At 37.3% G+C, this 13,186-nt stretch overlaps 1 protein-coding gene across 3 annotated transcripts in view; it reads right to left on the bottom strand.

Annotated features, from left to right (window-relative positions):
* PTPN12 (protein tyrosine phosphatase non-receptor type 12) overlaps positions 1 to 13,186 on the bottom strand; it is an 87,680-nt gene that overhangs the window by 53,454 nt on the left and 21,040 nt on the right. The window contains exon 1 of one of the 3 annotated variants that reach the window (XM_088018341.1): positions 3,866 to 4,003. The exons of the other annotated variants lie outside the window; for them this stretch is intronic. Within the exon in view, the coding sequence (XP_087874467.1) occupies positions 3,866 to 3,877 (12 nt within the window). The 5' untranslated portion in view covers positions 3,878 to 4,003. Of the gene's footprint in view, positions 1 to 3,865; positions 4,004 to 13,186 lie in introns of those variants that run through there. 3 annotated transcript variants of the gene reach the window in all.

The following is a 13,186-nucleotide window of genomic DNA, read 5'->3' as shown; positions in this document are numbered from 1 at the left end:
AACAGAGATAGTGAGAGCAGAAACACAAGCAGCGGGAGTGGGAGAGGGAAAAGCAGGCTTCCCCCTGAGGAGGGAGCCCAATGTGGGACTAGATCCCAGGACCCTGGGATCATGACCTGAGCTAAAGGTAGACGCTTAACGAATGAACCACCCAGGCGCCCCAAAGTGTTATTTCCTTTGTGAAAGCTTTCTCGACCCTTCCCTTAACGGCTCCTCAGCCCCCAGCACCAAAGAGTCAATAATACATTGCTCTATTTCCATTTGTGAGATTTTAATCTTGCTGGTCTCATCCACTAAACTATAAAACTGAAGGCACAGACTAGACTACCTTCTTGGACTTTATAGACCAAGATCCAATGCAAATCACAGTAAAAATGCGTGAATTCATTTACTTATTGAGCTTTCTCAGACAAGTCATACAGATGTCTCTAATACATTACAATTTTTGATGCAAACAAAGCTTAATATTCACTTTTTTAAAGTTCCAAATTATTTTTTACTTCTTTTTTTTTAAGATTTTATTTGTTTATTTGACAGAGAGAGAGTGAACAAGCAGGGGAATGGCAAGCAGAGGGAGAGCGAGAAGCAGGCTCCCCGCTGAGCAGGGAGCGCAACGCGAGGCTCAGTGTGGGGCTCGATCCCAGGACCCCGGGACCATGACCCGAGCCGAAGGCAGACGCTTAACGACTGAGCCACCCAGGCGCCCAAAACACAAAAGTTTTATTCCCTTAATCTTAAATCAATAAACTGATTCTCAAAAGCTTCTAAGTCGCGTGCAATGTAACTATCCTCATTTAAGGTATCCATTTAGGATACCTTAAAGATTTGAGTCAAGATTTGAGTTCTTTAACAAGGTAGAACAGTTTCATTGTTTATCTAAGGCTCTAAGCTAATAATAATGCGTTGTGTGATGTTTGTTGAATCTCTCCAAATAGCTGTCTACTGGACTGTCCACTGGGTGTCTCATGGGCATCACAAACATGTCCAAATAGCACTACCATTCAACAGTTGCTCAAGTCTAAAATCTAGGAATCATCCTGGATTCCTTCCTTTACCTCCCCTACAACATCCAATGCATCAGCAAGTTGTGTCAGCTCCACTTCTAAAACATATCTAATTCTCTTCATATCACTGAACACTCAGAATTCAGAATACGTTGAGATAAGCTTAACTGGCTGGATTTTAAATCAGAACAACTAAGAAAACAATGGACACAAAAAGTAATAGAGCTAAAATGGAAATTTAGCTAACTCAAATTCTTTTTGGAATAAGATGGAACATAAATAAATATTGAAGCTCAAGACTTCTTATGCTGTTACCAGGCCACACACTACTGCTCCAAAATTCCTCAATGTCAACATATTTAAAAAACAGTATGAGTTTCATAAGATAGTACTTTCAGTAAATATGCACACAAGAATATACCAATCTAAAAACTGTACTTTAAAGTGAAATAAAAATGAAATTATACTTTAAGCTTAAAGGTTATACTGTACCAAAATATAAGAATACCTAACCCATAAAACAGTAATGCTTTTGCCACTGCTCTGAAAAATTCCTGAGGCAATTACTACAGAATCCATCTGAATTTTATTTTTTCAATTTTTTAAAAAGATTGTATTTATCTATTTGTCAGAGAGAGAGAGAGCACAAGCAGGGAGCGGCAGTCAAAGGGAGAGGCAGGCTCCCCACTGAGCAGGGAGCTCGAGATGGGACTCGACCCCAGGACCCTGGGATCATGGCCTGAGCCGAAGGTGGACACTTAACCAACTGAGCCACCCAGGCATCCCTATTTTTTAATTTTTTTGAGAGAGAGCCAGTGAGAACGACCACATGTGTGTGTGGGCGGGGGGGGGGGGGTGAGAGGAGAGGGAGAGAGAATCTCAAGCAGACTGTCCACTAAGTGCAGGGCTCGATCTCACAACCCCAAGAATTCTGAGATCATGACCTGAGCTGAAATCAAGAGTCAGACACTTAACCGACTGAGCCACCTTGGCGCCCGAATCCATCTGAATTTTAAAAGGGAGGGGGGTTGGCACACAGGTGGCACTTAGTAATAACTATTAAATGAATAGATTTATCTGGTTTTATACCTGAAATATGTAACTGTCGTGTCACAATAGCCACTCAATTGTATTACTAATACTACCATACAAGTTACATGATCGTTAAGACAAAATAATTTTTTTAAAACCCCAAATACAAACAGCAACAAGTAGTAAAATCATAGTATAATTTCCACCGGAAGTATACTATCTCTAACCAGCTTTTCTTAAATCTTTACAAACCTATTTATATAAAAATATGCATATCCCTAATACGCATTATAAGCAACCAAAACAACCAAAGGGTCTTTAAACTATACAACTGCAATGTCTACCTTTAACTGCAAAACATGCAACTCCGCCTTTCAAAATGCATCTTCCTATCTTTCCTCACGCTTTACCTACTGCTATATAACAGACTAATTTGTCTGCCATTCTTCAGAGAGCAAGCTGTGCCTTCTTATTTGAAGCTAAGTCAGGACTGATAGTAAAAAGACATATTTTGAAGTAGGGGCCAATCATATGGGTCTTTGGGTAACAAAAAGATTTCTTTATTCATGTTGATTTTAATGCTTATTTTCCTAATAGTATACACCAAACAAACTCCTCACTTTCTTCTAGCTCACTACAGAAATCCTCTCACTAAAACATTTCCTGAGACTAGTCCTGGCACCAAACCCCATCTTCCACTTCCTCCCAAAGTGCTTCCTCATCTCTACCCACACACCCTTTATATATATTTACCTCTCATCTAGGACATATCCCAATCTTAACTTATATATGCATATATACCATGAGAACATGAATTCCCCGAAAATGCAGACCATGTCTTCTTTCTATTAATACCAGCTACTACCAGCATAATCCAGGACAAACAGTAGTGAGTAAATACACTCTTTAGGCCTTCTCTGGTGGTAATGTTCAGAGAAAATGAATACAAATTAGAATTGACTAGTATACTTTAGGAAACAAATTTCTCTGCCCTCTTACACTTTATTAGTACTTCACAATGGGACAGCTTTGAGTCAGAGGAGCTGGGGTTCAATTCCTAGTTCCATCAACTACTAGTAAAGGAGATCTCTTCAACGTAGGAGCTTTGAAAATTCTCCTTGAAGGGGTAGCAATAGACCTTAATTTTGAGAACTTGTCTTTGTTTTTGTTTTTTAAAGATTTATTTTTTTGAGAGAGAGAGTGCGTGCGTGAGAGCGCATGACTGCAGCGGGGAAGAGGGAGAGAAACTTAAGCAGACTCCGTGCTGTGCACAGAAGGCGACACAGGGCTTGATCTGCCCCCTCCATGCGATCATGACCTGAGTGGAAATCAAGAGTCAGATGCTTAAGGGACTGAGCCACCTAGGCGCCCCTTGAGAACTTGTTTTAGAATAAAACTCTGTACTACAGACTTTATATTTAAAAATAATAAATACAGCAAAGCATAAAAACTAAAAGGAAAAGGTTATAAAAAATTCACAACAAGCCTATAATCGTTTTTTTTGTTACTGTTGTTGTTTTTTGCACAGCCTACACAACAAGCTATACTTTCCTTAAAGGAAAGGTTCCTGTTCTTGGGTCGGAAAAGAAAATACAGTGCTTTCTCAAGATCAAAGTAAGTTAAGAAGATGTAATGCAAGTTTATCCTCTGTCTACCTGCAAGTTACATTCTTATAGAAATAAAGCAGAATTCCATTTGAATTAAGAGGACACTAAAATTTTTTGTTATATGTATTAATTTTTTTGAAATGAAGATATTTAATACAACAAATGGCAAAAAAAAAAGTGTTCCTAGGTTTGATTATTTTGTTTCTACACACAGGTTCTCACCTTTTCGTTCATTCCTTCTTCATCATCCTTTATCTAATGCTCCTCTAGCCATTTAACTCATGAAATCACTGGTTCCACGTTTTGCAGGTTAATTCAAATTCGAATATTTTGTCCCACTGCCTCCACAGCAAATTGCTCAGAAATTCCAAAATTTGGGTGTCTCTCTCTGTCAAATGAATAAAAAATAAAAAAAAATAAAATAAAAAAAATCTTTAGGGGCGCCTGGGTGGCTCAGTCATTAAGCGTCTGCCTTCGGCTCAGGTCATGGTCCCAGGGTCCTGGGATCGAGCCCCGCATCGGGCTCCCTGCTCAGTGGGAAGCCTGCTTCTCCCTCTCCCACTCCCCCTGCTTGTGTTCCCTCTCTTGCTGTGTCTCTCTCTGTCAAATGAATTAAAAAAACAAAAATAGAAGTTCCAAAATTTGGGTAAACCTATGGCTCCTGACCATGCCACCCATGATCTGGTGATGTGTCCTGATTTAAGAAAACACTGTCATTACAGTCCCTGTCACCCTTTTGTTTACACAGGGTAATATTCTACCAAGCCCAGACTCTCAAAGTATTCCAAAGCAATCTATCACCAATCTCATTATTCCATAACAGAGTATAAACATACAGTAAAATTGAGAATACGGAGTTCCAGCTTTAACACATTTAGCCACAATAACATCAACTGTCCAACTAAAAAATTAAAGAAGACCCCCAAATTAATACCATGGTTGCAGAATTCCTATTCATCTTTGCAAAAACAAATATAGCACAGGAAGAGTCAGCTCAGCAGTTTAAGAGTTCAATATGTATTTACCACTATATGGAAATAAATTATTTTTTGCTCAGCCAGACTGCCACAAAGTTGTGGTCAACAGACCAGTTTTAAAGAGAAACCTGCACTTACTGGTGTCATTAACTCCCGAACCCCTTAAAAATTTCAATCTTCTCTTTACTACTTCTACTGAAACTACTTTTATGAAGTCACCAGTAATCTCCAAACAGCACCAAAATCTCAAAGTCTCAATTCCTATATTTAATACAGATGATCCTCCCCTTTTTAAATTCCTTTCTTAAGATTCCATGAAACAACAGTCCCTTGATTCTCCTCTTACCCTACTAGTAATTAGTCCTTTCCGCCTCCCCTGCTCCCCAACCCCTAAATGTTGTGTTTTCTCTGCAACTGTTCTCTCCTCAGATTTCATCTTTTAGCAAGTTTATCCCCTCCCTATTGTGACTTTAACCAAGTACATTTATGAAGATTCCAAAATCTCTATTTCTAGTCCTGACTTTTCAGTTCAGTCCATATTCAAACAGCTTACCTAACATCCCCAACAGCAATTTAAACCTAACTAGATAAAAAGAAACCTACCTGATTTTTCAAATGATTCTATGTCTCTTTTTCTTTCCACAGCACCTCTGCCCTCCTTACCCATTCAGGCTTCAGACCTCCTAGTAGTTTTGGCCTTTTCCCCCTTACCCCACTTGCTTCCTCTAACACCTCATCCATTTCAAGTTCTGGTGAGTGTACCCCAGTAAACAACTCCCAAACCTGGCCCATTACTTTCTAGTCCCACTGCCAATAAAGACAGAAAGCTGTTTTAATACAGGACACAGGTAACTTAAGTATTTTTCCTTTAATTACAATGTCTTTTCAATTAAAAATGAAAAGATTTAAGAAGCCCTTTGAATGAAGGAAAAGAACAAACTTGGTGGGCGTAACAAAATAAATACTATAAATAAATGCTATTTATGTAATAATTATTTTTTAATGTGATGAATAAATTACACTAATTATGTCAAGGAGTAAAGACAGAAGAAATGCATTTATTAAACCATGCATGTACAGCACCCTTTGTTGCACCTACCATAGAGCATGTCTTTAAGTATGGAAAAATTGAGATAAGCATTTAGGATTTATTAATAGATGAGGAATTTAGGAAAAATTTTAATTAGCTGCCTCAGATTAGCTGAATTGGCAGACACCAAATTACCTTTATCTGTATACTCAATTACTGCCAAATTTTTGTTCTTAAAGAGCATTTTAATCCTCTTTGGTGCCATACTAGGAGTGGGATACTTGAGACCACATTGCTCACTACCAGCTCCAGTTCCTCTTTAAAAAACTCAGAAAGCAATTTTTAACTGTACATTGCAAGTCTATTTAGACCCATTAGACAAAATAAATCATAAGCCAAAATCTAAAATGGTAGAAAATAAACTGTCATTGATGTTCTCTCTAATCCTTCCATTACCAATCTATACAGAGACCACAGAAGTCCTAATTATTATATACATCCAAAGGCTTGAAAATTACCTGGCAAACCAGAATAAGTTTGCAAGCCATATTTTTGCACGTTTCCATTTCAACTCCCCAAGTCTAGTAATACATAAGGCATTACTATTAAAAGAGATCTGCCAAGCCAATTTTTCCTATCAATGCATAAAAACACTCTTTGTTTAATAAAAGGTATTTGTTTTAAGATATAAAAAATTAAGTGTAATAAAGGATCTTCTTGAATACAATCATTACCACTTTTCCAAAAAGGAGAGACCAAGTAGAGATAAAGTCATGCTAGGTTGCCAAACTTTTGTCTATAGAATTAGGTTTTAAATTCCTAATAGAAACACAGTTGGGCAAGTCCTGAATAGGTTAAATACAGAGTTACAACCCAGCAACTGCACTCCTAGGTATATACCCAAGAAAATTAAAAATGTATGTCCGCATAAAAACTGGTACACAAATGTTCATAGCATTATTCATAAATGCCAAAAAGTGGAAACAGCCCAAATATCCATCAACTGATGAATAAACAAAATATGGTATAGTCATACAGTAGGCTATTGTTCAGCAATAAAAAGGAATGAAGTACTGATAACATACTTAATAGATGAATCTTAAAAACACTGTACTATGTAAAATACACAAAAAGCATTATATGATTCCATTTATATGAAATGTCCAGACTAGGAAAATCAATAGAGGCAGAAAGTAGATTAGTAGTTACCATGGTATTGGGGAAAGGGAGAAATAAGGTGTTACTGGTAATGGGTTTGGGGTTTCTCTTGGTGATGAAATGTTCCAAAACTAGATAGTGATGACAGATGTCCAGCTTTGTGACTACAATAAAAACCACCAAAATGTATATTTTAAAAGAGGTGAATTTTATGGTATATATGGATTAATTTCAATACATGTGAATTTACCTCAACAAAGCTGTTATAAAAAAATCCTTAAAAGGAGGTTAGGTAATATTGTTAATAGTAATTATTGACAGCATCAGAGCACGCTAACCAAGGCATCCAGTCCCATCCAGTAATAAGGAATATCCATCCTCCTCAAAATGAGTATTACTAAGTCTCTGTTCTTCACTGCAGACCTTCTCATTAGAACATTAATTTGATAGGGTCAAACATAACAAGGATGCAGAATCTGGTTGAAATAGGAGTAACACAGAAATTACAAACCAACAATCAGGTCTACTAGAAACTTTGGCCAGTGAACTTAGCAAGTAACTTTTTCAGGAAAGGTTAGGTAAGTACGATAAGTGAGAAAGATAAAAAATGCAGGTTTTATCATAACTTGATGTCCAAACCACACTAATGAAGCCAGACTACCTGGAAGACTAGATATTTAAGATAGGAAGACAGTAAATAGAAAATGCTGAGGGGGAGAGGGAATAATTGATAAGCTATCTAAAATTAGGGTTAAAGTCTAAATGCTATCACTTCTATAAGTCTAACCCAAGATAGGAAAGAAGACTAAAATCAAAGAATTAAACTCAAATCTGGGTAATTAAGCAAATATGTGTTCTTAAAGCTTTTGTGAATTTCTCTGGGGAAACAAATTGGAGGTTATTTTTGATACTAAACATTCAGATTCCCTGCAAAATATTTCATTCTGGCATTATTTTAGACTTAGTCCTGAAAGGCCAGATAATGAATATATGTACCCCAAGTTACTTAAGGCATTATTTTGTCTTCAAATACCTCTTTGTAATAATGATAAACAGTGCTCCTCTTTCTTCCAACATGTAAAATCAAACAAAAATAATTTAATGCAATACCTTAAATAAAAATGATCTCATGGGTCTTGGGATCAAGCCCATGTTGGGCTCCATGCTCAGAGGGAAGTCGGCTTGAGATTCTCTTTCTCCCACTCCCTCTGCCCTCCCCCAATCATGCACGCTGTCTCATGTGCACGCTCTGGCTCTCTCTCAAATAAATAAATCTTAAAAACATACAAACTAATGATATAGAGGAAATACATAACTAAAAATAACTTAAAATTATCTAGAATGGGTTTCTTAACTTCTTAAGAAGTTACAAAATAAGCCAAAATTTTAAATAAAAGATGCCAATATTTTTTTTTTAGAGATTTTATTTATTTGACAGAGAGAGACACAGTGAGAGAGGGAACACAAGCAGGGAGAGTGGGAGAGGGAGAAGCAGGCTTCCCGCGGAGCAGGGAGCCCGATGCGGGGGCTCGATCCCAGGACCCTGGGACCATGACCTGAGCTGAAGGCAGACGCTTAACAACTGAGCCACTCAGGCGCCCCAAAAGATGCCAATATTTTGATAGCTTTTCAAACTGTGGTTAAAGTCACTGAAGAGAATATACTAATATATTCACCAGAAGAAATTTTACTGAGATAAACAGAAGGTATGTCAATCTGTAAGGCAGTCTTGTGAGGAAAAATGATAAATGACTAAAACTTCAGCTGTTTGTAAGAAATATTAATTAAACTGGAAATATGACGCCACAGAACTATCCTGTGTGATGAGAGCATTTGAAAACGAGTCATAAGTTTTGTTTTATTATGATTGGTAAACTTTTATAAGCTGACTGAGGCTTCTCTGTGCTAAAGATAGATATACAGAAATACCTTGATATTAAAGGCTCCCACAACTGAACAATAACCACAACAAAAACCAAACACCACAATTACAAAGTAGGCAAAGGACTTGAGTAGATACTTCTCGAAAGAAAATATACAAAGAGCCAACACACATAGGGTTAGATGCTCAACATCACTAGTGAGGAGGGAAATGCAAATCAAAACACAATGACATTTCTCACATCCATTACAATGGCTACTACCAAAAAAATAAAATAACAAATGTTGGTGAGAATGTGGAGCTTCTCCCTTTCCTATGACTGGATAGACATTTAATTTTTAAGCAAATAACTACAAAGTGTTGCTTTTCATTTAAAAAAATCTTTTAATTGTGGTAAAATGCAAATATAAAGCTTAGCTTAACCATTCGTAAGTGCACTATTGGTGGGAGTGTAAAATGGTACAGCCATTATGGGAACCAGTATGGCAATTCCTCAAAAAATTTTAACTTGAATTACCAGATGATCCACAAATTCCACTTCTGGGTATGTACTATTGTGCACTATTGGTGGGAGTGTAAAATGGTACAGCCATTATGGGAACCAGTATGGCAATTCCTCAAAAAATTTTATTGGTGGGAGTGTAAAATGGTACAGCCATTGTGGGAACCAGTATGGCAATTCCTCAAAAAATTTTAACTTGAATTACCAGATGATCCACAAATTCCACTTCTGGGTAGGTACCCAAAAGAATGGAAAGTAGAGTCTTGAACAGATATGTGTACACTTATGTTTGTAGCAACATTTTTCACAGTAGCCAAGAGGTGAAAGCAACCCAAGTGTCCACTGATGGACAAATGGATAAAGTGTGGTACACATATACACTAGACTGTTATTCAGCCTTAAAAGGGAAGGAAATTTTGGCACGTGCTACAACATGGATGAACCTCGAGAACACTATCCTAGTTGAAATAAGCCAGGTATAAAAAGATAAATATTGCATGATTCCACGTAAGTGAGGTACCTAGAGTAGCCAAAAAGTAGAATGGTGGTTGCCAGGGACAGGGAGAGGAGCGGAATGGGCCTTGTTTAGTGAGTATAGAGCTTTAGTTTTGCAAGATGGAAATAGCTGTAGACACTGGTTGCCCAACAAAGTGAATGTACTTAAATTAGTGAACTGTACACTTACGAATGGTTAAGCTAAGCTTTATATTTGCATTTTACCACAATTAAAAGATTTTTTTAAATGAAAAGCAACACTTTGTAGTTATTTGCTTAAAAATTAAATGTCTATCCAGTCATAGGAAAGGGAGAAGCTAGTTGTGGGTAACATCATTAAATTATCTCAGATTACCAGGTCACACAACATCCATATAAAATCAGATAGTTCTGCTCTACTCATGAATTAACAGTTACAATTTTCAAAAAACATCTGCTTTTTCAGTTTGCTGACATACTGGATTCAGACACTTACCATAAAAGGAAAAGAGTGAGATTCAATTATCACCTTCATGAGGATGACTGATCTCACATCATTTTCTCCTAACCTAGCCTGTGTGCCAGGTTTTCTTTTAGGTGCTACAGATACAGTGGGAAACAGGACAAAATCCCGACTTCATGTAGCATATATTCCAAAAGTACATCCTGGTTGTATTTATCATTTCTGCCTTTTATATCCATCATCTGTTTACATGGTTTAGCCCATCATTACCACAGCTGCTGCCAACCAAGATTATAATTCCTTGTCTGTCAGTGACAATCTTTTATATTTCTCTTTATTCCCTGACAGTGCCCAGTGTCTTCCATGTATTATATATCAAATAAAGCATGGCAAGTCTTTTAGACATAATGGTAACTGCTAAGCACACTGAGATCACATAGTCAATGAAACTGGCACCCTACTGTCACAGTTATAACACATTTAGTTCAGTAAATTCAGATAATACAGTATGTATAACTGGAGAGTATATACTTAAACCGCTTTTGTTCAGTCCTTTATTATATTACCTACAATGTCACCAAGGAAAGCTTACAATTTTCTATCACCAGGGGAAAGATTTACAAAATAAATGGGTCACATAATACACAGATATTAAAAAAACCATCAATATATCCTTAGAGGTGAGGCATATATGTATGTACCTTATGTATATGCATATATACTTAAAACTTAAATACATTAATATTTTAGAATTTATACAAGCAATACATGAATATGCTAAAACATTCAAACCATACTGACATGTTGTGTCATGTATTTCCAAGACTACCCTCAGGTTCAGTGATTCACGAGGAAGACGCAAAGGACTATATATAGTCATTCACAGCTATAATTTATTACAACTAAAGGACACAACGCCAAAGCAGCAAAGGAAAAGATGCATAAGGCAAAGTCCAGAAGAAACTAGGGATAAGCTTTCAAGAGTCCTCTCCTAATGGAGTCACCTAGGACCCATTTAATTCCTCCAGTAACCAAGCTGTGACAACACTTGTGACATGCTGTCTACCAGGGAGGCTCATTAGAGATTTAATGCCCAGTGTTCTCAATGGGGGCTGGTCACGGCCTACCGTGAGCCAAAATTCCAGATTCCCAGAAGCAAAGTAAGCATTCAGCATAAACCATATACATACAGTAAAGGCATGGTGAGCCACTCTTATCATGGAATGATGGGAACCCTCCCAAAGCAGTAAGTTCCCAGAGGCTCTCCAAGGGCTAATCTTGCAAGCAGGCCTTTCTAAGGATAGCAGTTTCAGGCTTGCTATGTTAAAGCTCTTATGCACACAATTATAAAATGAAAAAAATAACTCCCCCTTTTCTATATTCTTCTCCTTAGAAGTAGCCAACCATGTTAAATCTCTTTATTAATAGATATTTTATTTTGTTTCACAAAAATTGCTGCAATGAAATACTTGGACATACTGTTTTATGTACATAGCAAATACTGTAAAGAAAAGAATCTTTTCTTTACAATACTGACATGCTGGGTCAGAGTACATACATCAATTCTATGAAAAGTGGCCAAACTGCCTTCTGAAAAAGGTTTCAGCAGTTTATATTACTATCAACAAATCAAAAATGCCAGTTTTTCTTTATCTTTTCCAACATTTGTTTTATCAATTTTTGAATTGCTACAATTATCAATTTTTGAATTTTACAAAATTTGGTGGAATCTGGTGAACTCCCCCCAAATTTAATGCTGATTAATTTACATACTTTTCTTCATGTTCATTAATTATTTGCATTTTTCTTCTGTTAATTACCATTCATAGCATATGCTCGTTCTTCTACTGGAGTGTTCTTTTTCTTGATATATAGAAGCTACTCATGTTTTAGATAATAACCCATCACCTGATATATGCGTTGAAAACATCTTCTCTTAATCTATTGCTTAACTTTGCATTACCTTTTGTATTATAGATATTTTTATTTTTATGAGGTCAAATCTGATCTTTATTATATTTGTGCTTTAAATGTAAGTCTGGAGAAAAAGCATTCTAATTCAGAATTGGCTTTACCCCTAAATGATGTTCCACCTATCTCCTTACATTGGCATACTGAATGACTTCCTCTAAGCAACTATTTATTACATTAAAAAAAATTTACCGAAATATGGTAGATATTATATCTTTTTTGAACTTATTTTATTTTGCAGGGAGGGGCAAAGGAAGAGGGAGAGAGAGAATCTTTTTTTTTTTTTTTTAAGATTTTATTTATTTGACAGAGAGGCAGCGAGAGAGGCAACACAAGCAAGGGGAGTGGGAGAGGGAGAAGCAGGCTTCCCACTGAGCAGGGAGTCTGATACGGGGCTCGATCCCAGGACCGTGGGATCATGACCCGAGCCAAAGGCAGACGATTAACGACTGAGCCACCCAGGCGCCCCTCAGCTACTTTTTATATTACGGAAAGAAGTTTTAGGCAACGTGGTATTCTTCTGCATCACTTTGTGAAGTGACAATTCTTAGGTACCCAGCTAACTTCTAATAGGATGAGGACATCAGTGTGACTCAATACTACACTGTCAGTTTGATTCCTTTGAGACATACAACACTGCTTGTATAAGCCTTAATATTTAATGTGTAGTGTGGGTACACTGACAATCTCTGGGGTTAAATTATTTTAGAGTGGATCCCCTGTAATCAAATAACATTTATTGTTTTTAAAAATTTATTTACCCTAGAGAGAGAGAGAGAGAGAGAGAGAGAGAGTACGTGAGCATGTGCGTTGGGAGGGGGGAGCGGTGCAGGGGAGAGGGAGAGTCCTAAGCTAACTCCTCGCAAAACCTGGAGCCCAACGTGGGGCTCAATCCCACGACCCCAAGATCACGACCTGAGCTGAAATCAAGAGTTGGATGCTTTAACCGACTGAGCCACCCAGGTCCACCCCTTCTGGATTCACTTTAAAACTCCTTTCTTGCGGTCGCCTGGGTGGCTCTGACGGTTGATCGTCTGCCTTCAGCTCAGGTCATGATCTCAGGGTCCTGGGATTGAGCCCCACATC

Source organism: Eumetopias jubatus, unplaced genomic scaffold (genome assembly GCF_037043125.1).
Source record: "Eumetopias jubatus isolate StellerSeaLion01/CBP00866 unplaced genomic scaffold, mEumJub1_p1.0 scaffold_14, whole genome shotgun sequence".
Lineage (NCBI taxonomy): Eukaryota > Metazoa > Chordata > Mammalia > Carnivora > Otariidae > Eumetopias > Eumetopias jubatus.
Note: the sequence above shows the minus strand (reverse complement) of the source record. Positions and strands in the feature narration are given on the sequence as shown.